A 27,814-nucleotide genomic window follows, 5' to 3' on the forward strand; every position below is an offset into this window, starting at 1 on the left:
TCTGGTGTGTGGCAACCCAGTGTGTGTACCATGACTAAGTGTACACACAATGCAACAAAATGCGTGACCCCTGTGCACCATGACCAAGTGTGTACATACCACAACCAAGTGCGTGATCCCCCAGAAATTACAACAGCAATAAAGAGAAGGGAAGGGGAGAAAAGCCCACTTAATTCCTGGATAAACATTATATCTACAAAAATGTTTACAACAGCTTTGTCTTCAATATTCAGAGACTTGACAATCAAAATGTCCTTTAATAGTTGGCCTGTTTTTAAAAACTCGGAGACATTCATACCATGAAATACCGCTCCAGTACCAAAATAAAAGGACGACTGCTACACGTGACATCCTGGATTCAGGGCACAATGCTGAGTGAAAAATGCCAATTGCAGAAGGTCACTTGCTATTAGGATTCCATTTCCATAATGTTTTGGAAATGACAAAATTATAGAGAACAGATTACTAATAGTAGCAACTGGGCATAATGGGGAAAGGGGTGTATGTGAGACAGTTAGTGCGCTGTTGGAATCAGGGAAATGGTACAAAGTGGAACACAGATATTACATGGGAAAGCTCCAAGTTTAAACCCCAAAAACCTTCAGGAATGTCCTGCACGCACGTGCACGCACACACACACACACACACACACACACACACACACACAAATCAATAAAACAACCAACTATTTACTCATATCATTATCCAATCATCTTGGGGAACTAAGGAAGGTGAAATTATTGTAAGCAAAATACTCTGATATTATTTCATAGTGCCTTCTATGCCAGAAAGACAAAATATTCCCTAAACATGTCAGCAACAATCAACTGCCAGCCAAACAATCTGAGATTTATTTCAGGTATTACCTGTGCCTATACATCCTGGTATTTTCATCTGTGCTCACACAGGGCTATGGGCAATGAGCCAGAGGTCTGCAGGAGTAAACCTCACAAAACGAACTCACAGCAAGTTCAGCTCTGCCCTGCTTAACAGAAAAAGAATCTGAACTCTGCAGCAATTAGACAAACTGTCAAAGATGTGGCTTCCAGGCCCAGCACCTCACATGTGGCAGATTTCCTGCAAACAGCTTTTCTTACAAGTCACAGTAGCCATCTCCAAAATGTGAAGACTGACCAAAAAAAAAAAAATTTTTTTTCTTTTTGGGTCACACCTGGCAATGCACAGGGTTTACTCCTGACTTTGAACTCAGGTATTACTCCTGGTGGTGCTCAGGGGACCATATGGGATGCTGGGGATTGAACCCGGGTTGGCCGCGTGCAAGGCAAACGCCCTTCCCGCTGTGCTATCGCTCCAGCCTGACCAAAAAAAAAAAAAAAAAAAAAATTTAAAGATGTTTCCTCTGTGATTATCCAAGTTGGTTTTCGAATGGGATCTCACATGTACAGGAAGCAGGACACACATATGTCTCAAACTGAGATAAAGTTTTCCTTGCCCCTTCCTCTGTTGAAGATCTTGGGCCACACCCAATGATAACTGGGGACACTCCCAGCAGTGCTCAAAGGACCATGCAGTACCAGGCCTGGAACACGGGCAACTGCACTCCCGAATGCAAAGCACGCACTCCAGTTCTTTCAGCTCTCTCTCTCTCTCTCTCTCTCTCTCTGGCCCCTCACATTAAAGTTTTTATACAGATCAGGAATTCTTACTGAAAGTGGTCTTTTAATTATTTATTTGTTATTACTTTATACAATCACCATTTCAATTATTATTTATAACATGAGGCCCCAGGGGCGAAATCAGTATCTGTATCTATAACTATAAATAGATACACCTGGCACCAAATGGGGAAAAATGAATACTGGCTTATACATCAAACACACAATTTTAGATTTAGGAATAAATTAAAAAATCAACTTTCACTGCTTATATAAATAAATAAAACTAGGAAAATAAGGAGCACTACTAATGTGTGTGTGTGTATATGTATATATATATATATATTTTTTTTTTTTTTAATTAAGGGTGACCACCCAGAAGTGCTGGGGTTAGGAGAGATGTGGGCAGCAGGAAGGAGTGCCAGGAATCAAATCCAGGGCCTTGCACATCCAAGGCCACTTGAAACACATAAAATATTAGCCCCAGTTCAGCTAATATCATCTTTAAATTACATTCCACACAAGCCCAGGGATAAAAGGATAATTTAAACCCACATTGTACAAAACAAAACCTATTTCTTGGGGCTGGAGCAATAGCACAGCGGGTAGGGCGTTTGCCTTGCAGGAGGCCGACCCAGGTTCAATTCCCAGCATACCATATGGTCCCCTGAGCACCGCCAGGAGCGATTCCTGAGCGCAGGAGCCAGGAGTAACCCCTGTGCATCTCCGGGTAAAACCCCCCCAAAAAAAACAAAACACCTATTTCTTGTGGCTGGAGACACAGTATGGCGGGTAGGGCTTTTGCCTTGCACGCAGCGGACCCAGATTTGGTCCCCAGGACCCTATATGGTCCCCAGAGCACCACCAAAAGTAATTCCTAAGTGCAGAGCCAGAAGTAACCCCTGAGCATTGGTGGGTGTGAACCAAAAAAAAAAAAAAAAAACTGAAATTTTTGAAAAATAAAAACCTCCTCTGAACAGTAAAGTTAATAGATGAGCTGAAGGCCTGAGCAATTGCAGTTGAGCCTATCTAGTCAGTCTGAGCACAGGTTCAAACCCTGTGTGGAGATGGAAAGATAATACAGCAGGTAGAGCACCTGCCTTGCATTGCTTCATTAAAACCACAGTCAACCTGGGTTCGATCCCTGATATCTAATATAATCTCCTAATCACCAGGAGTTATTCCTGAGCAGAGCCAGAAGTAAGCCTTCACCATTGCTGAGGGTGACCTCCCAAAATAACCCAAAAAGCAGAAAAGTTTAGGGCCAGTGCAATAGTTCAGCAAGTAGGATGCTTGCCCTGGATTTGTCCAGCCCAAGTTCAATCCCTCGTCTGATCCTCTGACTCCTGTCATAAATGATTCCAAGTAGAGAGCCAGGAATAAGCCCTAAGCACAGCCAGGTATAGCCCCCACAAAAACCCAAAAATAATAAGTAAATAAAAGTTGAAAGGTTTTACTTGAGTCACCGAGATGCAACCAATACAGTTCTCCCCTCTTACAGGTTTCCCAGCCATTTAAGGAGCAACTGCTGACATTTCAGAATCAGAAATTTAAGTTGTTTCCCAAAGTGTTAAGCAATGCTAGCTGGAGGGACAGGGATAGCTCAGTGACACATCACAGGCCTTGCAGGCAAGGAGGCAATCCCCAAGAGAGCCCCAAAGCCTGCTCAGCCCTCTGGGATCAAGGGAGTACTGCAACCAAGTTTGAGACCCCCAGTCTTCACAACAAAGATGAAGGGAAGGAGGGAAAAAACAATGCTTATCCAAAGGCCCCCATAGAGTAGTAATTTAGACAGCTGTGGTAGAAACAACAGAAGCTGCATTTTTTAACTAGTATTGCTTCTGAACAATTGAAACTTTCACCAGCCCAAAGTTCAGACACAGGGAGCAATGTTCTGCACACACATCCAAACAGTTTCATTGTGTAACCACTAAAAATAACGAGCTCAGTAATCTATCTAATTTGACACTTTATTCATCTAAACAAACCAGGATGTAATAGATGAGTGGAGAATTTCCCCCTACTCCAAATCCACATTTTCACATTATAGCCACACAAACTAACATTATTTACTCCCAGAGTACTCATTAAAAGCTTCTAAAAACATAAGCTAAAGTGCCTCAGAGAAACTGCAGGCCACACACACAAAAAAATTTAAATTAAAAAATTAAAAAAAGGGGGCTGGAGCGATAGCACAGCAGGTAGGGCGTTTGCCTTGCACTCAGTCGACCCGGGTTTGATTCCCAGCATCCCATATGGTCCCCTGAGCACCGCCGGGAGTGATTCTTGAGTGCAGAGCCAGGAGTAACCCCTGTGCATCGCCAGGTGTGACCCAAAAAGCAAATAATAATAATAATAATAATAAAATAAAATAAATAAATATATATATATATTTTTTTTTGGCTTTTTGGGAGTCAAACCTTGCCGTGTCCAGGGTTTATTAGTCACTCTGCACTTCTGCACTCAGGAATTACTATTGAAAGGCTTGGAGGACCAGCTGAGATGCTGGGGATCAAATCCACATCAGCGCCTTACCCTCTATACTACCTCTCTAGCCCCCTCCTCCCTTCCCTTGAAGCATCTTTATTAATATGAATAAAGTTACAGGCCAAGAAATAGAAAACTCTACAGAGACAACAAATACAAGGGTTTTTTTTTCTCTATCTGTTTCTTTTATTTTTCAAGCTTTACCCGATTCTTTTTGGCTACAGAGTCACATTCAGGGGTGCTCAGGTGCTCCTTCCACTTGGTGCTAGGGGACACCACTTCTGGTTGTGCTCAGGAGACCACATGATACAGGGGGAGCAAACCTAGGATTCCTGCATGTAAGTCACATACTCAGACCAAGCTATCTCCCAGGCTTTCAATTTCTCTTAAATTCATTAAAGTACTCACCTAAGTATCAAATTTGTGAAATGTAAGAAAAATGTATCAGCAGATAAGTCATTCACTTGAATGTCACAGTAACGTTTGCATTATCAAAATTGTTCCAATCTAGCGAGTTCTCCAAGTGATGGGACTTCTCTACCACAGTAGAATGGAACTTCAGTCGACTGATTGAGTCAGATGGCACAAGAAAATGATCAAGTACTTCTGTTATCAAGCTCCTAAGATGGCCTCAAGGCCCAGAGAACAGCAGCATTCACTGGATGTAGTCACAGACCCTTCATGGAAGTTCGCACTAAGATAAATTAAAAGACCTATGAAATATATAAACTATGTAAAAGTTTTTACAGGCGCAGACATTACTGCAGAGCCAGGAATAACCTCTGAGCAATGCCAGGTGTGGCCCAGAAAGAAAAAAAAAAAAAAGTAAGTTGAGTGATCCACATCCCACTCCAGCCACCATGTAGGGTCATACTCCCACTGGTCTTGTTCCAGAGACTCATAAATAAATCTCAAAAGAGATTAAAAAGCCACAAAAATTTCTCAGATATCCAGTCCCAGCTGAAATCTCCAGACAGACCTCAGAATGGGGGAATAATTTCATGCCCTACCAAAGTCTTAGCAGTTGCACTCATACCCCAACAGCTGCTGCCACACCTCTGGCCGGACTGTCCAGTTAAATATTCTGGATTTTCTGAAGCAACATCTCCAAACTACAATACTAACATCCCAGTAGAAGCACACCAGATTGGATGGGAATGCAATGTAGAAGCCAACTAATCTTAACTAACAACAACATTTACACAGAAGGCTGAACATGCAACAACAGCTTAGTAAACCCTCAGACAAGAACTTAAGGTTCCCACAGTAACATACAGTAATTTTCACAAATTTTCTTTTACTGAAATATTTCTTGATTAGCCATTTAGTGGCAATAAGCAGTATAAAATAAATTATTGTGGTCCTGCTATGGGAGCAGATTTGAGGGGTGGTTGAGAAAATGGAGAAAGTAGTGAAGGGAAGGTGACAGCAGTGGTGGGACTGGTGCCAGAATACTGAATGCCTGTAAAAAAAATCATCACAAGCTGTTGGATAACATTGGGTTGTCCTTGCTCCTCCCGCAGGGAGTTTAGGTTTATTGAGTTACTCCTACAACAGTGCCCCTGAGGCACAAACAATTCCATCAAGCACTAATAACCCTATATTGCTTTTCTCTTTCCTTTATGTCATTTGCATGGTTTATCTAGCAATGTCCTTTTTGTACAGACACAGGAAGGCAGTTGATGTTAGGCTTTTGTAACATGGGAGTTAACTGACTCCAAATAATATTTACTCCTGGGCATCTGTCATATTTACCTGACTCAAGCCTCAGCTGCCCTTACTTTCTAACAGCCCAAAAGGAGGGTCCCAGCAAGGATCCCAAGGATGGACCCAGGGCAAGCTGTAAACTACTCTGGCATCAGAAAGGGACAAGCTAAGTGCATAAGAAGTATAATAAGTTAAGAGCAAACTCTTTCATGACTCAAAAAGAAGTAACTGAACAATGGGGCTGGAGCAATAGCACAGCAGGTAGGGCGTTTGCCTTGCACTCGGCCAATCTGGGTTCAAATCCCAGCATCCCATATAGTCCCCTGAGCACCGCCAGGGGTAATTCCTGAGTGCAGAGCCAGGAGTAACCCCTGTGCATTGCCGGGTGTTACCCAAAAAGCAAAAAAAAAAAAAAAAAAAAAAAACAACCAAAAAACAAACAAAAAAAAAAGAAGTAACTAAACAAGTATCCTGCTGGGGTTAGGAAAGACTAACCTCACCTGAGGCCTATAGTCTGGGATATATAGTGAGATGTCCCTCCCCAGGAAGAGTCAACCTTCAAGCTTAATATCTCTTACTGTCCTTATACAAAATGATTAGAAATATTAGTAAGAAGTAAATTTACTACGATTGTTTAAATTTACTATGATTGTTTAAATGGATTACTAGCTGAGGAAAGGAGAAAGCAATACACCATAGAATCCTGCCCTTGAGCGGAACTCCCAGTAATCTGGAGTGCTGAACTTGTCCTTGAGTTAATCTCTTAGAACTTCCCCTGAAGGAGTGGCTTTACATCTGTTTGTTGTTATGAAAATGTTCAACCCCACCTATGTGTACCCCCACCCTTCATGATTTCTATGTGACTATGCTGTAAGGGGAAAAGATAGAATAAGGCTAGGGGAAAGGGAAGAGGAAGGACAAGGAGGGAGAAAAAAGAAATTGTTACATGACAAGGGAAGAGGTCGAACTGTGCGGGGGAGAAAAGAGGAGAAATTACATGCTGTAGGGAGAGAAATCGAAAAGGAAATAAATTGACCACTGACCAGTCTGGGGCCCAGTTCCTGTTTCTGTTCCCTGGTCCTTCATCTGTCTGTTGCCATGGGCCGGCCAGGGGAATGGTTCTCAGCCACCAAACAGTCGAGTCCAGCTTGCCCACACTTCTTTGAAACTCACAATATTGTAAAACACAATATTTAAATAAAGTGTATTGAAGGAACAAACTGTCCATTAATATACACTTATCTAATTACATGAAAGAACATAAAAAGTAGCTTTCCTGGTTTTTTGTTTATTTTTGCAATGTCAGGGATCAAACCCAGGTCTCACACGTTCAAGGCAGGAGCTTTACTACTGAACCCTTCCCAGCCCTAAAAATTAATTTCTGGGGGCTAGAACAATAGCACAGTGAATAGGGCATTTGCCTTGCACGCAGCCGACCTGGGTTCGATTCCCAGCATCCCATATGGTGCCCTGAGCACCGCCAGGAGTAATTCCTAAATGGAAAGCCAGGAATGACCACTGTGCATTGCCGGGTGTGACCCAAACAGCAAAAAAAAAAAAAAAAAATTATTTCTGGCAAAGGGCTGTGGCTCAGTGGTGAGAGCATACCTCATAAGTGTGGGGCTTTGGGTTTGATCTCTTGTACCATATTAAAATATGCATGTATTTTAATATGAGCATAGCACAGTGGGTAGGGCATTTATTTGCCTTGCACATGGCTGACCCGGGTTCGATTCCTCCATCCCTCTCAGAGAGCCTGGCAAGCTACCAAGAGTATCCTGCCCATGGCAGAGCCTGGCAAGCTACCTGTGCCATATTCAATATGCCAAAAACAGTAACAACAAGTCTCACAATAGAGACATAGAGACATTACTGTTCCTTGCTCTAGCAAATCGATGAGCAATAGGTTGACAGTGACAGTGACAAATAAAACTAGTTGCTTTTCTTTTTTTTTCTTTTCCTTTTTTTTTTTTTGTTTTTTTGGGGGACTGTATGACATGCCAGAAATCAAATTTGGCTTGGCAAGGCAAACACCCTACCCCTGTACTATCACTCTGGCCCCACTAACTGCTTATTTTTATAAAATCCGTGTTGCTTCTGTAAAGAAGAGACAAGGCAAAAGATCTCTGATGACTATTTGTGCTTCTACAATTAATATAGCAGGAACGGCTAAACTGAATCTCAAATAAATGCTAAGTCAAATATACTATACAACATATCTCCTTTTTTTCTTTTGAAAAAACATATAGGGGCCACACTCAATTATTCTCAGCTAGGTCCAACAAGCAGGTGATCATTTAGCAATTGGCCAGACAATGCAATAAACCAAGCCCAGCAGGCTGTGATAGCCACAGCAGTGCTAAGCATGTGTTTCATTTTTAATATTAGTTTTGATACTACTAAGGGCATTTTAATGTCCAATATAAAAAATTGCAGATCATCTGCAGATTAAGCTGCAGTACTATCGTCTTTACATCCTCCATTAATAAACTGGTTCACTGTCACTCTTCCTCAAGCTTTTGACCTGCATTTGTGTCAACAGTACAGAGAGCTGGGAAGGCTGAACTAGACCAATGGTCATGGGGTCATGACTCAGAGTCACCTGGAGTGCTGGGTTTGGCAAGCCCAATTGTCAAGCTCTGGGAGTATCTGGCACCACTTTCCCCACCCAATGCACAACAAATACTGGCTAAGGTGAACTTTCTAACTCTAATATATAAAGGTTATACAAATACTTTCTTCCATCTGTGTATAATGAAATAACCTGGTATGGTACTTGATGCAGTCCGAAGGGTAGAAACAGAAATAGGGAAGTGCAAGAAGAGGCTAAGGGCACCAAGAAGGCCCTATGAAAGTATTGGTCCCTGTACTTATTTCATCCACACATGCCACTTGCACATTTTAGGCCCTGTCTTCCTCATCCTTTCATAAAATACAACTTGCCCAACTTGTATTTTAGGGATCTAATCTACAAAAACCTCCCTTTTTCCTCCCTCTCCCTTCCTTGGAGAAGGATTCCTCAAAATACCTAAATTTTAGTTACTTTATCCCTGTGAGACCCTAGAAAGTACTCTTTTTCTTTCCTCAAATTAGAACATTCCTAGGGCCAGAGCAGTAGTACAGGAGGTAGAGTGCATACCTTGCACATGCCAGACCCAGGTTCAATTCCTACTACCCCGTATAGTCACCTGAGCCCACCAGGAGTGATCACTGAATATAGAGACTGAAGAAAGACCTGAGCACAAAAAAAAAAAAAAAAAAAGCAAAAAAGAAAGAACAACTCCCTTCCCCGGTACTTTTTTTTTTTTTTTTTTGCTTTTTGAGTCATACCCAGTGATGCTCAGGGGTTATTCCTGGCTCTGCACTAGGGAATTACTCCTGGTGGTGCTGCGGGACCATATGGGATGCCGGGGATCCAACCTGGGTCGCCACGTGCAGGCAAATAAATGCCCTACTATCACTCCAGTCCCTCAGCACTTTTTTAAAAGGCTCTGATGACTCACCTTCCATACCATGGAAGCATGGACAAGGGGAAGGGTAACTAAGAAGATATGGACCCAGTGTCTCAAGAATTAAGAAAAGATTAGGAGTTAGTAAAGGCTGGGGCTAGAGCGATAGCACAGCGGGTAGGGTGTTTGCCTTGCATGCAGTCAACCCAGGTTCGATTCCTAGCACCCCATATGGTCCCCTGAGCACCGTCAGAGGTAATTTCCTGAGTGCAGAGCCAGGAGTAACTCTTGTACATCGCAGGGTGTGACTCAAAAAGCAAAAAAAAAAAAAAAAAAAAAGAGTTAGTAAAGGCTTACTTATTACTCAAGTGGTCATCTTAATCATTGTGAAAGGTTTTTTTGGTAATGAAAGCAGGAAAATTCACAGAAAACGCTGGAGGAACAACATGCTTTCCTAAAGTATCTCTAGGAAAAAGTGTTTTGATTCCCATGTCACATCTATAGGCATGAGATCAGTACAGATCAGTTCCTGACCAGGCTGGAGAGATTTGAAAGTAAGAGAAAGAGTATAAGATGAGATGGGAGAGAAGTACACTCCATTAAGAAGAAGGTTAAGAAAAGCTTCATTCTTCCCTTTAAATATTTTGCCATCATCCAGGAGTTGCAAATAAACAACAGCCCTGATTACAAACACTAATTGCAGGCATTTAACCACTCAGCGATCTACAGTTGGCTTAACTTCCTGTTACTTTCACAAGGACTTTCAAGATGATAAGGCAGTTTTTCTTTAAAGGGCATAAAGAGGGTTAAAAATGTTTTGGCAAAGGAGATTAGCCTGAAATAGTTCAAATAGGGTGAGCTTCCCCTCTACTTTTGGAACTGGCTGTCGCACAGAATCATAACCACCAAAATCCAGAGATAAAAACCTAAAATTATACGCAATCCTAGAAAAGACATGTAAACATTAAACTGGAGGGGCCGAGGAGTAAGGCATGAGTACAGGAGATAAGGCATCTGTAGTTCAATTCCTAGCACCACATACGGTCCCCTGAGGAATGCCAAGAATGGTCCCTGAATAGAGAGCCAGGAATAAGTCCTGAACACTGCCAGGTATAGCTCAAAAACCAAAACCAAAACCAAACAAACCCACTAAGCTAGAGATGCAAGTTTCACTTGTGGCACTCAGAGAAGCATTAAAAGTCAAGTAAGGGGACCAGAGCAATAGTACAACGGGGAGGGCATTTGCCACATATGTGACCAACCTGGGTTCAATCCCCAGCATCCCAAGCCCCACCAGAAGTGATTTCTGAGTAAGGAGTAAGCTCTGAGCCAGGGAGTAAGCCCTGAGCACAGCCAGATATATAATAATTTTTTATATATCACTGTATCATTGTCATCCTGTTGCTCATTGTTTGCTCGAGCAGGCACCACTAAGTCTCCATTATGAGACTTGTTGTTACTGTTTTTGGCATATCTGATACGCCACAGGTAGCTTGCCAGGCTCTGCCGTGTGGGCGGGATACTCTTGGTAGCTTGCCAGGCTCTCCGAGAGAGATGGAGGAATCGAACCCAGGTTGGCCGCATGCAAGGCAAACGCCCTACCTGCTGTGCTATCACTCCAGTCCAATTTTTATATATATAATATATAAATAGTTTTTAAAAGTCAAGTGGCTAGAGAGAATATGGAAGGTAATGGACTTGCCTTGCATGCTGCCACTACCAGGCACTGCATGGTCCCCCAGCACTGTTGGGAGTGACTCCTAAGCACAGAGAAGGGTATAGCCACTGAACTCCACGGGGTGTGGCTAAAATATATATGTATATAAATAAAGAAATTAATAAGCCTGGCTCAACAGCAACAGCAACAAAATTAAGTTTGAATTTAGTACTCGGGGTCAGAGTGATAGTACAGCAGCAAGGGCACTTGCCTTGTATGCTGCTGATCTGGGTAATATCCTGGCATCCCTATGGCTCCTGGTTCCTTGAGTTACGAGAATCACAGGACATGCCCCCCAAAATAAATTAATTAACTAAAAGAATAAATTTAGTACAGGGTGGCAGCCCTTGTAAAGGCTTTTGAGAGACTGAGGCTTTGTATCTTTTTTCAGAAGACAATGGAGAAATGACCAGACCCAAGACACTTTCCATTGAGAATAGAGCAAACTTCAGTGACAAAAACCTGTGTAGGTCCCAACTCCATGAAATCAGCAGGCTGGTAAGACTCACTCAAAGAATGCTTTAAGAAATCAAATGTAGATTAGAGTAATTAAATGTAAAGTCTCCCTGAGAGCAACTTCTGTTCCTGTGGAGCTGTTTCAGTGAAATATATTTTTTAAAAAAAGCTGTGAAAGGATTTGCAGGCATCTCAGCCTTTCCCTCTTCCACGCCCAGGCTAGCAAATGATCTAGAAAGAACAGAACAGAAATTGGGGAGGGAATTAAATACTATAGCTTATCAGAGAAAACCACTCCATTCCCTAGCCTTTGCAAAAGTTCAATGCGTATGTAACTGTAACGTACTTAGGCATTTTCAAAAATTACACTCATTTCCTCAAAAGAGATATAGGAAAAAATATAATCATGGGGTAAAGGCCAAACATTGTCTCTTCAGAATGTTTAACTAGCCAATTATGTGTCTTAATACATTAATTCTATAGAGAGAAAGAGACTATTACAGGAAAGTTGAATAAGACATCTTTAAAAATGTACCCTGGGGCCTAAGTCCATTCAACTGACAGTAAAATCACCCCTCAAAAAAAGCAGTTTTATGTAACATCTAGTATTTTAATTTCCCAGCTGCCAACAGAAATATAAGGAGCAGAAATTAAACTAATTATGCAGGCAGAGCAGTGAACAAAACTTTAATTGTATTACACATTAGTTAGACATTTGCAGAACAATACAAAGACCCTTAAGGATAGAAACTTCCTTGGAATATAAATGATTCCAATCAATATGACTAAAATTAGTCTGTTTGGGTACTGTAGAGATTTGTAGTTGAGATGCTAAATACTCAACCAACATCCCAATTTAATATGAAAATACATAGTATAAGAAACAAATCTCTAAAATGATTTTCAATCATTTTTGATTTACATATGCTATATTATAAAGGTCATTTAAGCCAGTCTTGCACTAATAACCCCCTTTTTTTTTTTAACATCCTGCTCACAAAAGAAACTATTCATTTGGCTGGGAGACAGGTGTTAGCAACCAGCAACCTCTTTTTTGCTTGGAGTTCCAGGGGCTTGGCCTGCGATTATAGTGGCATGATTGGCAATTCCAAAGGAAGGGCAACTTGAAAGAGAGAAAAAGAAACAAAAGAAACTAGAAAATGGCAGACATGGAAAGAAATGGATGTCAGGTGCTGCTTAACCGGGCACCTCAAAGCCTTTGAGCCTCTGAGCCTGCTCTGAGCTTGTTGCCACTGAGATAGATAAGATAAATCTGAATCACATTCACTCATTCCAGAAGAGAGGAACTCAGAACAAAGCCTCCACTTCACTCACTTTAGAAGGGTCTTTATTTTGTTTTGTTTTTCAGACCACCCCAGAGATTCTCAGGGGTTATCCCTGACACTCTATTCTCAGAAGTCACTCCTGGCAAGGCTTGGGGGACCATATGGGATGCCAGTGGATCAAATCCAGGTAGGCCATATGCAAGGCAAATACCCTACCCATTGTACTTTTTTTTTTTTGCTTTTTGGGTTACACCCAGCAATGCTCAGGGGTTACTCCTGGCTCTGCACTCAGGAATTACTCCTGGCAGTGCTGGAGGGACCATAGGAGATGCCAGGGATCAAACCCAGGTTGGCTGCATGCAAGGCATTTAAATGCCTTACCCCGTTGTGCACTACCCTACCCTTTGTACTATGGCTCCAGTCCCTGTACTATTTATTTATTTATTTATTTATTTATTTATTTATTTATTTATGCTTTGGGGGCTACTCCTGGCCAGGAGTGATTACTATGTATTTTACCTTTTTTTTTTTTGGGGGGGGGGTCACATCCAGCATTGCTGAGGGGTTACTCCTGGCTCTGCACTCAGGAACCACTCCCAGCGGTGCTTGAGGGACCATTTGGGGTGCCGGGGATCAAACCCAGGTTGGCCACATGCAAGGCAAATGCCCTACCCGCTGTGCTATCACTCCAGCCCCACTATGTATTTTAAAATGAGGCTCTGGTCCCTCATTTTAAAAAGTTTTAAGTATTCAATGACTCATCTTCATAATCATATTCTAGGTTTAACTTTCCCTCCTCATTCTAACTTTTTTTTATTGTTTTTGTTTTGTTTGGAGGCCATACCAGTGATTCTAAGGGATTACTCCTGGTTCTACACTCAGGAAGTGCTCCTCGTGGTGCCTGGCAAAACATATGGGATGCCACAAATCAAACCCAGGTCAGCCAAGTGGAAAGCAAGCACCCTACCCACTGTACTACATCTCTCTGGCCCCTCTAACCTTTCCTTAAGACACTAATAGAGTAGGGGGACTGGAGAGATAGTATAGGAGGCAAGGCATCATGGCGGAAAATGTACACTGGTGGAGGGATGGGTGTTCATTGTACAACTGAAACTCAAACATGAAAGCTTTGTTACTGTAGCTCATGGTGATTCAATTTTTTAAAAATTTTAACTTTTTAATTTTTAATGGAAAAAAACAAAGAAGGACAGGAGGTAAGGCACTTGACTTACATGTGGCTAGCCCAGGTTTCAATCTCTGAGAACACATATACTCCCTTAAAAACCACCAAGGTCACTTCTGACCACACAACCAGGAGTTCGTGAGCACCGCTGGGTGTGGCTCCAGAACAAATGCTAACAGTAGATATTAATAAGAGTATGAAGGTTTGGTTCCACACACAAATTATCTTCAGTGCTTCAGCTATAATACAGAAATGAAGCATAACAGCAGTAACACAGCAGGTAGGGTGTTTGCCTTGCATGCAGCTGACCTGGGTTTCATCCTTAGCATCCCATATGGTCCCCCGAACACTGCCTGGAGTAATTCCGGAGTGCAGAGCCAGGAGTAACCCCTGAGCATTGCTGGGTGTGAACCAAAAACCAAAAACAAACAAACAAACAAAGACACATAACAACTTTTTTTTTTTTTTTTTGCTTTTTGGGTCACACCTGGCAATGCACAGGGGTTACTCCTGGCTCTGCACTCAGGAATCACTCCTGGCGGTGCTCAGGGGACCATATGGGATGCTGGGAATCAAACCCGGGTCGGCCGCGTGCAAGGCAAACACTCTACCTGCTGTGCTATTGCTCCAGCCCCAAGACACATAACATCTTATGTTTTTATCCTATTTGCTCTTGTTGGGGGCCACACCTTGCCAATTTATGGGAGCTCCTCCCAACATGGTGCTCCAGAGATCATGCCTGGGCCTCCTTCCTACAAAGCAATTACTCAATCCCTTGAGTTCTCACTCCAAATACAAGTTTTATTTTAAAACCTCCAGCGAATACCCTATCAGACACTATCATAACTAGATTCAACTACCTATTCACAGAACTCCAGTGGTTTCCACATTATCATTCATTTGTCCACTCAGGAGAAAGGAAGCTACATTCACAGCTCTCCCACATGACTCCTGACAGATAAGGGGGGATGGGGCCGGGACACAGACTCAGTAATTTACATGAAAGTTATAAAAGCTCTTTGTTATCTATCAGGACAAGGAAATAGGCTATTCTAGCAAATCAAACATCCTGAATAACATAATGATGCTTTTAAAGAGACTATCAACTGAAAAAGAATTTCAAAGCAATGGAACAGTGGTTCCCAAACCTGGCTGCATATCAGAATCACTTGGGGAGCTCTTTGGAAAGAGATACATTTTGCAATGTAGATTGTCAGCATCACTTATCCATTCCATCAAAAACTCTAGGAGGTGGGGCTGAGAAACCTATACTTCTAAAGAATGCCTGGGTGACTCAGCAGCAAAGTGCTAGGTAAGGAGTCTTTCAAGGAGCAGCTGGCTCTGGGGAACTCCAAGCAATAAAACACACTAGAAAGGCTAAAGCTGCACTGAAAACAATGTGACCTTTTGATGATTCAGGGGACTTTTGAATCTCCCGATACTTATTCACCATTACCATTAGAGACAAATCACTGTAGGAGCAAAACCAGAGAGTAAGGAAGGTTAAGAAAATTTCCTATTGGTAGAAAACTGGGAAAGCCAGCTTTTGTCTTTCTATTAGACGCAAAGAGCTGGTCCCCCCCCCCCCCCCCCCCCGCCCCAGGAAACAGTTTTTATGCTTGTTTTGAAAAAAGGACAATGTTTAAAAACATCAGTAGGAATCTCTTAGCCAACTGTTTAGCTGTAATTCAGGTCTAAAAGCATCAAAAGAGGAGGGGAGAGGAAGGTTAGAGAGACAGTACAGTGGGTAGGACGTTTACTTTGCAGGAAGTCAAGCCAGGTTCCATCCCTGGCATCCCAAATGGCTCCCCAAGCACTGCCAGGAGTGATTCCTGAGTGTAGGGCCAGGAGTGATCCCTAAACCCCACAGGGTGTGGCCCAGAAACAAACAAACAAACAAACAGAAGTGGACTATTCAGTCCAAGTAAGAGAAAGCACAGAAACTTTATGATAGTTAATTAAGAGAATGGAAGATAATGGGCTTAAACAAAGAATGCCTTTACAGTATGAAAGGGGGGGGGGGGGAGTCTTGCCCATGGCAACAGGATAGTTAAATCCTGGAAACACAAGAACAGAGGTCTTTCAACACTTGAGGCCAGTGATCCCTGCTATCTGGCAGGGCTTTCATTGTGGCCCAGGGGAAGATATCCTGGGGCCAGAGAGAGTACAGAGAGTAAGGCTCCTGCCTTGCACGCTGCAGACCTGGATTTAATCCTTCAGGACCCATGGGGTCCCATGAGACACTCCATGGAAGTTATCCCTAAACTCAGAGCCAGGAGTAAACCAGGTGTGCCCCCCCCCAAAAAAAAAAAAAGATTATCCTAGCAAGAATCCAATTAGTTTAGGATTTGGTGGGGGGGGTGATTTTTTGAGGGGGAGGTCACACCTGGCAATGCTCAGGGCTTACTCCTGACTCTGTACTCAGGTCTCTCCTGGCAGACTCGGAGACCATATGAAATACTGGGGATTAAACCCACGTCAGCAGCGTGCAAGGCAAAAGCCCTACCCATTGTACTATCTCTCCAGCCCCTACTTTAGGATTTTTAAATTCTATGAATAATAAAGTCTACATACAAGAAAGGGATGAGATTCATTTCTCTGTTGAATAAATGGAGTGCTGTGTGTTGGATGTAAAAGATTATCCTTACAAGTATCAAAATCTTCCTACAAAACACAAGTAAGCATAAGAAAACAAAGAAGACCCACCAGCAGTATCCATTACCAAACCAGTAACTATCACCAAACAGCAACAATAAAAACAAAGCAGCTCTTCCCCCTGAGACTTCACCAACAGCAACTTAAGCACCACTTTCTCATTAAACTCTAAATTTTATCTTAGGTCTGTAGAGCAGAGGTTAAATCTTTTCCTCCCAAAATATAATGACAATACACGTGATATGTCTCAAATCCACCACTAAAACAATAACAGTATTTAATGCATGAGACCTGGGTTTGATTTCCATCACCACGAAAAATTTAATGAGAAAAAAAGAAATTGTGATGGGGGCCGGAGCGATAGCACAGCGGGTAGAGCGTTTGCTTTGCATGCGGCCAACCCAAGTTCGATTCCCAGCATCCCATATGGTACCCTGAGCACAGCCAGGAGTAATTCCTGAGTGTAGAGCCAGGAGTAACCCCTGTGCATCACTGGGTGTAACCAAAAAAAGAAATTGTGATGGGCCAAGGATAGAGCACTGCTTGCTTTACACATATGAGGCCCTGGGTTCCATGCCAGCATAGCAAAAATAAAGAAGTGGATAAAATAAGATAGCAGGAAGGCAGAAGGTCACACTGCTGCTCCATGGCAGTTTCTCTCTCTGCTCCATGTTTCAGGGCTTGCAGTCACTAGTCCAGTCACAAAGGACAGACAGATGGATGACAGCTGGGTTGACGGCAAGTTGCCAGCAGCATTTGCCCTTAGTGGCAATGACTTTACCCCTCAATCCCAAACATTTCCTCAGTGAATTAACAGGAAAACCATTAATGGTGAAACTTAAGTTGGGAATGGAGTACCAGGGCTACCCGGAGTCTACAGATGGCTCCATGAACATGCAGCTTGCAAAGACAGAACGGCATATAGATGGAGTACTGTCTGGACATCTGAGTGTTGTTTTAATAAGGTGCAATAATGAAGAAGAGGAAGAAGATGGGGTAATGAGAGAACAGCGTCTTTGGGGGACTTTTTTTAGATAGACACTTCTAGACAATAAAGATTTGCTTTTTGAAAAAATTTAAAATATAGAGCAGTATTAAAGATTTGATTATAAGAATGAAAAAAAAAATCAAGGTGGGGAACTGGGGAGGTAGTTCAAATGGTGATGGCGCATATGCCTGAGGGCATGTCTAGGCCCTGAGTTTGATTCCCAAGTACTGCATACCCTCCCCTTCACTGCCCAGCTCCTGGCCCAGCCACCGTACTCTGGTGCCACAAGTCCCTCTGGGTGCGGCCCAGGGCCCCACTACCACCACAGCACCAAACCAGTCAGGCCTGCAACACCAGATGAAGCATCAGAGTGTGGTTCCTATTTAAAAAAAAAAAAAAAAATCAAGGGATCAGAGAGTACAGTGGGTAAGGCCCCAAGCCTGCCAGAAGTGATCCCTGAGTACAGATTGAGAAGTACGCCCTGAGCACTGCCGAGTATGGCCCAGAAACAAAAAAAAAAAATAGTTTTTTAATTACTTTTTAAAAATCAAGGTAGTAAGGCCAGGGTGTAGTTCAAAGATAGAGAGAATGCTTGCCATTTGTGATGCCCTGGCACCACCAAAATAATAATAATAATAATTAATAATAAAGGGACTGGAGAGAGAAGGTAGGGGCATTTTCAGTTACATTTTCATTGGAACTGAAAATGTTTTTTCCACAACTATTTTAAGAACCCTTAAAGAGGCATTCATATTTAAAAGGTGCTAAGCAGTTAACAGAACTGGCAGTGAAAATGTTGAAAATTAGTTTTTCCAGAGGGCTGAAGAGATAATTCAGTAGAGTGCTTAGCTTGCACATGGCCAGCCTGGGTTCTGTCCTTGGCATCCCACATGGTCCCCCAAACCTCACAGGCATGATCCCTGAGTGCAGAATCAGGAGTAAGCCCTGAGCACCACCAGGTGTGGCCCAAAACTCAAAAAAAGGAAAAGAAAATTAGTTTCTTCACTTTCTGTGAACAGTTGTCGCTTGACTCGCTTATTATTTTACCAACTGATTAAATCAAGTCAACATTGAGGATTTATTGCCGCTAGCCCCAGTGTCAACAGAGTAACAGCTGGCCTACCTGATCCTAGTCCTCACAATGAGAGACGGAAATTAACGAGTGTCTATGTGCCCAAGATTATAGAAAACTTTTCTCGCAGTACAATCCAGTTATTAGTCCTGCCAGATCAACCCGTGAGTGTTAATACACTTTCCCAGTTTTAACTCCACCTCAAAATAAACCCTAATTCCTGAGCTGCTCTCTCTGAAGCCCAGACTTCCCAGGAACTGTGCTGTGGAGTTTCAGTTCCTGGGCCCACCGCCACCCAATTTCTGTGGGCCAGGAAGATACAGCAGTGGAGGGGGAAAGGGCAAAGGAGCAAGTTGTCCCTGCGGGATGGGAGAGGAAGAAGCACTGCCAGCCACGGGGGCCTAGGACTCTGCACACACCCGGGGCCCAGCATCCCAGTGCCCATGCCCTCTCGGGTTCCTAGAAAAACAGTGCCATCAACGACAGCCTTGGCCACATTTCTCTGACTTGCCCTGAGACTAGGGAAACCACCGGCTTCCTGAAACAACTGTAGCAAAGCGGGGCCACACCAGTCTTCTCTGTCCTGCAGGGAGGTACCGGCCGCCTTCTGGCCACAAGCACGGGAAGGGGAGCGGGTTCAGCATGTCACTGGAGTGGCCTCTGGCCAGAACACAAAGAGGACAGTGAGGGGGAGACCCACGGGAGTTTCCCGGGGAACCTTGCCTGAGTAGGGGAGAGCAGGGCACTCACTTCCTCGTTGATCTCTGTCCCTCTCCCTCCAGCAAACGACAGCGCACCCCAAAGGGTGGAGGGGATGTGGTTCTGCCCTAGGACAAGTCACGGGGGAGGCCCCTCTCCCCCTCCCGGAGCAGCGCAGCGCCGAACACGTGGTCAACTCCCACCAGGGCAGGAACCCTGGAGCGGCGACCCGGGCCTGCCTCAGTGTCCCTCCGGGGCGGCGGCGACCCTTGATCCCCACACCCACAGCCAACCGCGATGGGGGAAGAGCTGGGAATTCGTATACACACCCACACACACACACTCACACTCAGATACACACACACATACATATACACACACTCAAGATACTCACACAGACACACACACACTCATAGACACTCACAGACACACTCATATACATACACACTCACACATTCACAGACACACACTCACGCACACATACACACACAGACACACTCACACACTCACACTCACACACACACACACACACACACCCATTCATAGACAGTCACACAGACACACTCTCACACACACACCACACACGCACACACAGACACACACACTCATAGTCACTCACACACACACACACTCACACTCACATACACAGACAGACACACACACTCATACACTCACAGTCACACTCACAGACACACACTCCCACTCACAGACACGCTCCCGGGAACCGCTCCCGGGAGGCTCTCCGGCACAGGTGCGGGCTCCCCGGAGCGGCCGCCCCACCCCGGCCTCCCCGGCCTCCCCGGCGCCCCCCGCGCCTCACCTGCCGGCCGCCGGCCCGGCCCGCACCTGGGAGTGGGGGGTGGCGGCTCCGGGCCGCGACGCCTCAGGCAGGGGGGCTCCGGGCTCCGCCGCGGCGGCGTCTCCGGGGCTGAGGGGCGCCGGGGGGCGGTCGCGACATCTTCACCGGCGGCCCCAGGAAGTCGGCCCCCCCCACCCCTCGCCTGCTGGCCCGGCCCGGCCGCTCCCGCCCCTCGCGCGGCCCCGCCCCCGGAGAGGCCCCGCCCCCCGCCCCGGGAACGCGCGCCGCTCCCGCCGCGCACCCGCCACCATCGAGAGGGTCCGGCGCGGGCGGCCCCGTAGGCGACAGGCCCCGCGCGCGCGCCCCCTAGCGGATTGTCAGTTCCCGACCCGCCCCGGGCCGCACCGCGGGGACTCGGGTCACGGGGACGCTGGGAGGAGCCGGAGCAAAGGCTCGGGTCCAGGACTCAGAGGAACCCGTGTACCAGCTCGATGGACTTGGGCAGCTTTCTGAACTTAGGACATAGTGGCGGTTTGAAAAGTTGCCTCCCGATCAGCGCCTCATTGCACAACAAGATGATTCCCATACTTGGACGGAAGACACCAGGATCCGTGGGGAGTCGGGGACTTAGTCCAGCGCCTGTTGTTGGCAGGTATTAGGAGCCACTTCCGCAGGACATAAAACCCATAGTTGGGGCCGGAGAGCGTGCCTTGCGTGCAGAAGAGCCTAGCTCACGGCCAGGAGCAACCTCGGAGAATAAAGCTCGGAGGAGCCCCTGACCACGTGGGTGGGGCCCCCAAGCCCCAAGTTTGCCCTTTCTAGTCTAGCATTTCCCGATTGTTTAAACCCCTAGAGTTGGGGCTGGAGCGATAGTACAGTTTGCCTTGCACGTGGCCAAGCCAGGTTTGATCTTCAGCATCCCCTAGGCTCCACTGAGCACCACCTTCAGGAGTGATCCCTGAGCAACAACAAAAATTTTAATATAAATTTTTAGTTAAAATTTTTAACTTTTAAAACAAACCCCCCGTGTTACCTCTTTTACCTGAGACAGGTGAGGAAGTGCATGAGGATGAGGAAGGCATTGGGTCATGAAAATGACTCTCACCTGGCCGTACTAAAGGTGACTTTCAGCTTCTCTGAACTCATCTCATCCCTTTTGAGGTTGGTGTGAGGTTTGAATACGCTCTAATGTGTATGTAAGTGCTTAGTAGACGCTAAAGTAAAGCGCCAGGGTTACTGAATAAGGAATCATTGGCAGATGAGGGGGGCTGGCTTAAGACATCTACTCATGTAGAGAAAAATAAATGATAATCCTGATTGGTGTCTGTGACCCTTCCTTTCCTCATGTTTTATAGGATTCCTTTTGAAACCTCCCAAGTTCTGAGCAATTATGAATTTTTAATTTGTATTATTAAAATATTGCCAGAGAGATAGTACAGGCCAAAAATGGAGGCACTTGACCTTCATGTGACGACGCATATTTGATCCCCAGCACTTCATATGATCCCCCCGTTCAGGCCAATAGTGATCCCTAAGCACAGAACCAGGAGTAAATCCTGAACACAACCAAGTGCTGGCCCCAACCCCCCACCCCCCCCCCCCCACACACACAGAGTTGTAAATGCTGCAAAGAAGTGAAGGTAACAGTATATGACAACTCTATGGCTTTACAAGCATTATTTCCAGTCTTCATAACAATGTAACAAGCTATTCTTCTTCCCATGTTATTAAAATCTATAGATCAAATCATTTACTCAAAGCCACCCTGTCAGAGTCCAAGGTCAAATTCTAAACCAGCACCAGCAAAATAAGCACCAGTGGGCAGAGCCTATCAGAGCCCTCCTGCCTGGAAATGTGCCCATCTTTCCCTACCCAGCCTTTGGGCTAACTTTTCTTGATGCAGCTCCCTGTCCTCTGCTGCTCTGTTTTCTCCCCGTGAAGGCAGTCTCTCCTGCTCTCTCTCTCTCTCTCTCTGGTTCCTCGGAAGCAGGACCAGTTTCGTCCTCTCTTGTTTCTGAGATGAATTGATGACTTGTGATTAAGGCACAGCACTCGCCCATCTCGCCTTCTGTGGCTGTTAATTACATAGCCACAGAAAGGTAATAGGTCCAGAACAAGGGTTGGGTGAGACCTAGCTATACCTCTGTGCAAGCTTACTTTACAAGCTGAGTGCTGCATTGTGGAGAGATACAACAGCTCACTGGGGAGCTTGCCATGTCTGAGGCCAACTGGATTCAAAATCCCCAGGCCCCGCTGAGTCCCCTGAGTCCTGCCAAGCAATCCCTGAATACAGAGCCAGCTGCAGCCCCAAAACAAAACAAAATACAAGCTGAGGGCTCATGATAGGGCTTGTGCTTTACCTACTTTCTGGATTCCCATCATTGGCATCTGGGCTCCTGGAAACCTGCAGAAATCACAATTTTCTGGGCTCTCTGTTCCATATTACAGCTAGATCATTGGAGCGCTGCTTACTAATAATGTGCAGATCACTGAAGCAAAGAGATCTCGGTGCAGCATTTAGCCATATTCCTTTCTCCACCTTCAGCATTAGCACCATGCTATTTTTCATCTTTACCGTGCCCTCCCGCACAGGCACTCAATAATGTACCCATTGTGCAAGAACTCCGAATCCTTTACAGCAAGCAATAGTATTTAGTTGTAATAAAACACTAATTTGTCTGCCAAGTGACATATTTATAGGAGCTGTTTACTTTGACATATTTTTATTATTTCTACTCATTTAGTAAGTACTTTCCAATACATATTTATGAAGCACATGCCTTTCCCCAAACAGCAGTGAAAAAATAAATCACATTATTTCTTTTATTACCAGCAGCCTGGCTTATAAGTCCTAGTGCCCTGATTTTTGTTACCTCCGAAGAGCAAGAACAATAAATGGTGATTGAATACCTACTATGTGCCAGGCTCTCTGAGAAAAACAGCTTACATAAATTCTCCATTTAATTATTCTTGAGACATATATTTTACCAAGAGGGAAAATGCAATTGCCCTATAACATAGATTTTACCAATGAGATAAACATTAACTTTGTCTGAAGAATTCTCCAGAATGACCCAAGTAGGATTTTGTTCTTTATTTATTTTGGGGGTGTTACTTTGGTGGCAGTACTCAGAAGCTACTCCTGGCTCTGTGCTCAAGGGTCATTCCTGGAAGTGCTCAGGAGACCACATAGGGTGTTGGAGATACAACTGGGGTCAGCCACATGCTAGGCAAGCCCCTTCACCCCGTACTGTCTCTCCAGCCCCTTGCAAAGTTTTGGACTCAGATCTTTTCCTGATTCCAATAATCTCAACTCATCAATGTATTTCACCAGCTCCCTCTTGTGTCCCTAGTAAATCCTATAACATATAAAATACTCCTTTCAGGGGGCCAGAGCAAGAATACAGCAGTGAGGGTGCTTGCCTTGCATGCAGCAAACCCGGGTTCAATCCCCGAGCATCACTAAGAGCGATCCCTAAACTCAGAGCCAGGAGTAAACCGTAAGCACAATTGGGTGTGGCCCAAAAACCAAAACCAGAAACAACAACAACAACAACAACAACAAAATTCTTCCAAGAGAGATTGCACTGTTTACCCAACAATGGAAGTTAAAGCTAAGTAGGCACAGGATGGGGATCTCTGTTTTCTATGGAGAATACCCTCTGATGGAGTAATTCCCTAAGAAACCAAAGGTGGAGAGTGGGGACAGAGATATAGGATAAAGGTTAGGTGCTTGCCTTGCACACAGCTGACCCCATTCAGTTCCCTGTACTTCATGGTCTCCAAAGATCGTAGGGAGCAATCCCCTTAGCACTGGCATGTTTGCCCCCACCAAAAGAGAGAGAGAGAGATAGAGAGAGAGAGAGAGAGAGAGAGAGAGAGAGAGAGAGAGATCAGAGGCACAATGTTTCCCGGAGACAAGGACCAAGTACAAGTCCTCAATCCTAGAGACCAGCCTGACTTGTCCACAGGATATAGCATAAAATGTATATCAAGAATACTGTTCAGGGGATGGAGTGATAGGACAGCAAGTAGGGCGCTTGCCTTACATACAGCTGACCCAGGTCCGATCTCCAGCATCCCAGATGGTCCCCCAAGCACTGCCAGGAGTAATTACCAAGTGCAGAGCCAGGAGAAACCCCTGAGCATCACTGGGTGTGATTCCCCTGCCCCCCCCCCGCAAAAAAAAAGCAGAAAAAGGAACATTGTTCAAAGAATGCCAAGCTGCTCAACAACCTCCAGGAAGACTCCATTGACCTCAAGGAGATCAACCTGAGGCCGCAGATGTCCCAGGTGCTGCCCAGAGATGCAGGCAGGTGAGTGTTTGTCAGTGTGCAGATTGTTACAACATGCCAGTCAACCAAAAGCTTACATTTGGTAGACTGGGAACACCTGTAAAGGCGATTAGAGACCGCCCCCAAAGCCTCCGTCCCTCTCAGAGGGCCCAGCAAGCTACCGAGAGTATCCTGCCCGCACTGCGGAGTCTGACAAGCTACCCATGACATACTTGATATGCCAAAAACAGTAACAACGACTGTCCTCATTCCTTTGATTCTGAAAGAACCCCCAATACGCTATCAGGATACACTAGCATGTGACAGGACAGGGACGAATGAAGATGTTATTGGTGTCCGCTCAAGCAAATCGATAAACGATGGGATGACAGTGACAGTGACAGTTCAAAGAATATCGAGGATTTCAAGATGTGGGGCTAGAAAGATAGTAAGGCATCTTTGCACGCTGCAAAGTATGACTTGGATTTGACCCCTGACAAGGCATCTTTGCTGCAAAGTATGACTTGGATTTGATTCCTGACACCCTAGATGGTCCCCCAAGGAGTGATCCCTGAGCTCGGAGGCATGAGTAAGCCCTGAACATTACAGGGTGTGACCCAAAAATTGAAAACAAAAACAGACAAAGAATTTCAAGAGATAGTCATGGGCTGGAAAGATACTACAGCAGGTAGGGTTCTTGCCTTGTACGTAGCCAATGCTGATGGTCCCCTGAGCACCACCAGGAGTAATTCCTGAGTGCAGAGTTATGAGTAAGTCCCGAGCACCACCGAGTATGACCCAACCTCTCCTCCCCTCCCAAATAAAGAGGCGATAGCCAGCATTCAACTATGTACAGGACACTCCTAAGCCCCGGGCCCTGTGACACACTTGTTATACCATGACACTGGCCTTGTTAGTTGCCAAGGAAGCTCTCTTCCCCCAGACAGCAACTTCACAATGATACAGGGTTGGGCACCTAGTATGTGCTTAGAAAAGTGCCAGGTGTTTACTGTAAGCTATGACCTTGAAACTAGCCTGTGCTGGCCCCATTCCCCACCTTTCATAGTGTGTGAAACAGGCTTTAAAAGGTTCAATGACTAATCCAATGACACACAGCAAGTGTCAGAGCTAACACTAGGTCAGATACAGATGTCACAAAGCTTGTTTAGTGAGAGCCCTCTCAGCCAAGTCTTGGTTTTCTGGCCAAGAAACCCGAATTCAAACTGAGACAATTACACCCAGGATTGCTCCCTATGATCTTTGGAGACCGTGAAGTACAGGGGACTGAACTGAGGTCAGCTGTATGCAAGGCAAACACCTTAACCTTTATATCATAACTCCAAAGAGGCAGGGGAGAAAAACACGGTGTTGGGACCCCTCGGGGCAGGGAGGTGCAGAGGTGTGATGCCAGGACAGGTGACCCTCCAAGGCTCCCCCCATGGGAGAACTCTACCCTGCAAGGGCCCAGTGTACAGGCTCCATGGCTTCTGCTCTCCAGGACAGATGGCAATGAAGCGCGACTTCACCATCATCGAAGGCTAACTGCAGGGACACTGCCTGGGTGTACAGGAGAGAACACAGTTCTCTGTACTGAAGCAAGACAGGAGAGAGAAGATTGTTTCTGATTTACTGCCAGAGGCTTAGCCACCGGCTAAGACCAGTGAAACTGGGAGAGGCTAGAGAGATATTGCAGAGGTTAAGGTGCTTGCCTAGCGTGTAGCTAACCCCAGCTTGAAGCTGGGAGTGGCCTCTGAGCACTGTCAGATGTGGCTCAATCCCCTTACACCAGGAAAAAAATGTGAGGAAGTATGTCTTTTTGAGAGTAGCTCTTGCTAATTATATAGCTAGCTCTAATTCTATGCTCTACTTCTGAGCATCACAGAATCTCCTCCAATGCTCTTCTCCAACATAGTTGATTTTTGGCTTTTTGCTTTGAGGCCACATTGGAGTGCTCAAAGGCTATTCCTGGCTCTGTGCTCATGAATGACCCTGGGCAGTGCTCAGGGGACTTTATGTGGTACTCAGGATTTGAAAAAGGGTTGAGGAGATGCAAGGCAATGGCCTGAATCCCTGTGCTTTCTGACCCCTAAATTTAAAAAATGGGGGGAGGTTGGTCACCCTGGCTGTGCCAGAGCTTATTCCTGGCTCTGAGTTCAGGAGTCACTTCTGGCAGTGTTCAGGGGACCATATGGGATGCCAGGGATCAAATCCAGGTCAGCTGCATGCAAGGCAAGCACCCTACCCACCGTATTATCTCTTCAGCCCAAGAGTTGGATGAATTTAACTCAACCCCGTTCTACAAGTCAGAGCACAGCAACACCAAACGAGACACATATTTGGCCCCTTTCCTCTACTTGGCTCCCATCAGGGTGTTTAGATCCATCAGGGTTGTTTAGATCCGGTTTTCTAGTTTGGTTTGTTTGTACCAGGGTTTGAACCCAGGGCCCCCCCAGAGGTGAAGCATATGCTTTCCCATTAGCTACATGCCCAGCCCCAAGGGGCTGGTGTTTTTATTCAGTTGCACCTACTCTCTAAACCTCCAGTTCACTTTAGTACCAACAAGTATCTTCCTCTCCCCCAAGTTTGTCATTCTCTCCTGACTTGCCCCGGGGAAATCAGAATGAGCAAATAAAAGCTCTGATCTAGCTTTTTATGATGAGCGAAGCTGAAAAAGAGGTTGGGATATTTGTCGCCTTGACTGTTATTAAAAGGGCAAAATAGAAAAAAGCATTTTATGGGAACATTTATATATTCACAGCTGAAGGCAGTAGAAAGATGGGGAAACAGCAGGACCTGGGATTGGATAGTCTGGAGTTTGGATTCCGCGGCTGCCACCTATTAGCTTTATGTCCTTCTCACTACGCTCCCATTTACTGTCTATAAAATTCAATGAGTCTTCAGGCCACGGGGCTGAGTAAGATGTGTGTGAAGGCCCAAGTGCACAAAGGCATTGCTAATCTTGCTTTGTAGATGAGCCATGTTACCTCCAGTACTCAATTCCTCCACACACATCACATCCTGGCATCACCTGTTTCTTTGGGCTTGTTCAGAGGGGAAAGTATCTGTCCACAGTGTCAACTTCAGAGCGATTTCCTGGGTGGTCTGAGCCCATGACAAGCATTCCAGTTCCTTTGCCACGATTTAGATATGGACACATGAAGTAATTCTGCAGCAATGAGACACAAAGTTCTGACTTTTCCTTGTTCTGAAAAAGCAATATGGGGGGTGGAGCAATAGTGCAGCTGGTAGGGCGTTTGCCTCGCACATGGCTGACCCGGGTTTGATTCCCAGCATCCCAATTGGTCCCCTGAGCACCGCCAGGAGTTAATTCCTGAGTGCATGAGCCAGGAGTAACCCCTGTGCATCGCCAGGTGTGACCCCCCCAAAAAAATAGCCAAAAAAAATAAAAAGCAGTATGGAGGCAAT

General features: G+C 45.1%; 2 protein-coding genes across 5 annotated transcripts in view; one reads left to right on the plus strand and one right to left on the minus strand.

The window, feature by feature from the left end:
* RFFL (ring finger and FYVE like domain containing E3 ubiquitin protein ligase) overlaps nucleotides 1–20,348 on the minus strand; it is an 87,300-nt gene extending 66,952 nt beyond the window's left edge. For 3 of the 4 annotated variants that reach the window (XM_055130712.1, XM_055130711.1, XM_055130709.1), the window contains exon 1: nucleotides 20,136–20,348. The gene's annotated coding sequence lies outside the window, so the exon portion shown is untranslated. The remainder of the gene's footprint in view (nucleotides 1–20,135) is intronic. The other variant, XM_055130710.1, reaches the window with a different exon arrangement.
* LOC101543898 (small nuclear ribonucleoprotein F-like) lies at nucleotides 17,328–25,930 on the plus strand. The gene is made up of 2 exons (XM_004608841.3): nucleotides 17,328–17,568; nucleotides 25,887–25,930. The coding sequence occupies exons 1-2, from the start codon at nucleotides 17,328–17,330 to the stop codon at nucleotides 25,928–25,930; spliced, it is 285 nt and encodes a 94-aa protein (XP_004608898.3).
* Nucleotides 25,931–27,814: the final 1,884 nt, after the last annotated feature.

The sequence above is a fragment of the Sorex araneus genome, chromosome 3, assembly GCF_027595985.1.
Source record: "Sorex araneus isolate mSorAra2 chromosome 3, mSorAra2.pri, whole genome shotgun sequence".
Taxonomy (NCBI): Eukaryota; Metazoa; Chordata; class Mammalia; order Eulipotyphla; family Soricidae; genus Sorex; species Sorex araneus.

Bases quoted from the DNA above. Each gene is read 5' to 3' on its own strand.
- LOC101543898 (XM_004608841.3), top strand. From the start codon at position 17,328: ATGACTTTACCCCTCAATCCCAAACATTTCCTCAGTGAATTAACAGGA. The intron at 17,569-25,886 runs GTCTTTGGGGGA...TCTGCTCTCCAG, and splicing joins TGGGGTAATGAGAGAACAGC to GACAGATGGCAATGAAGCGC.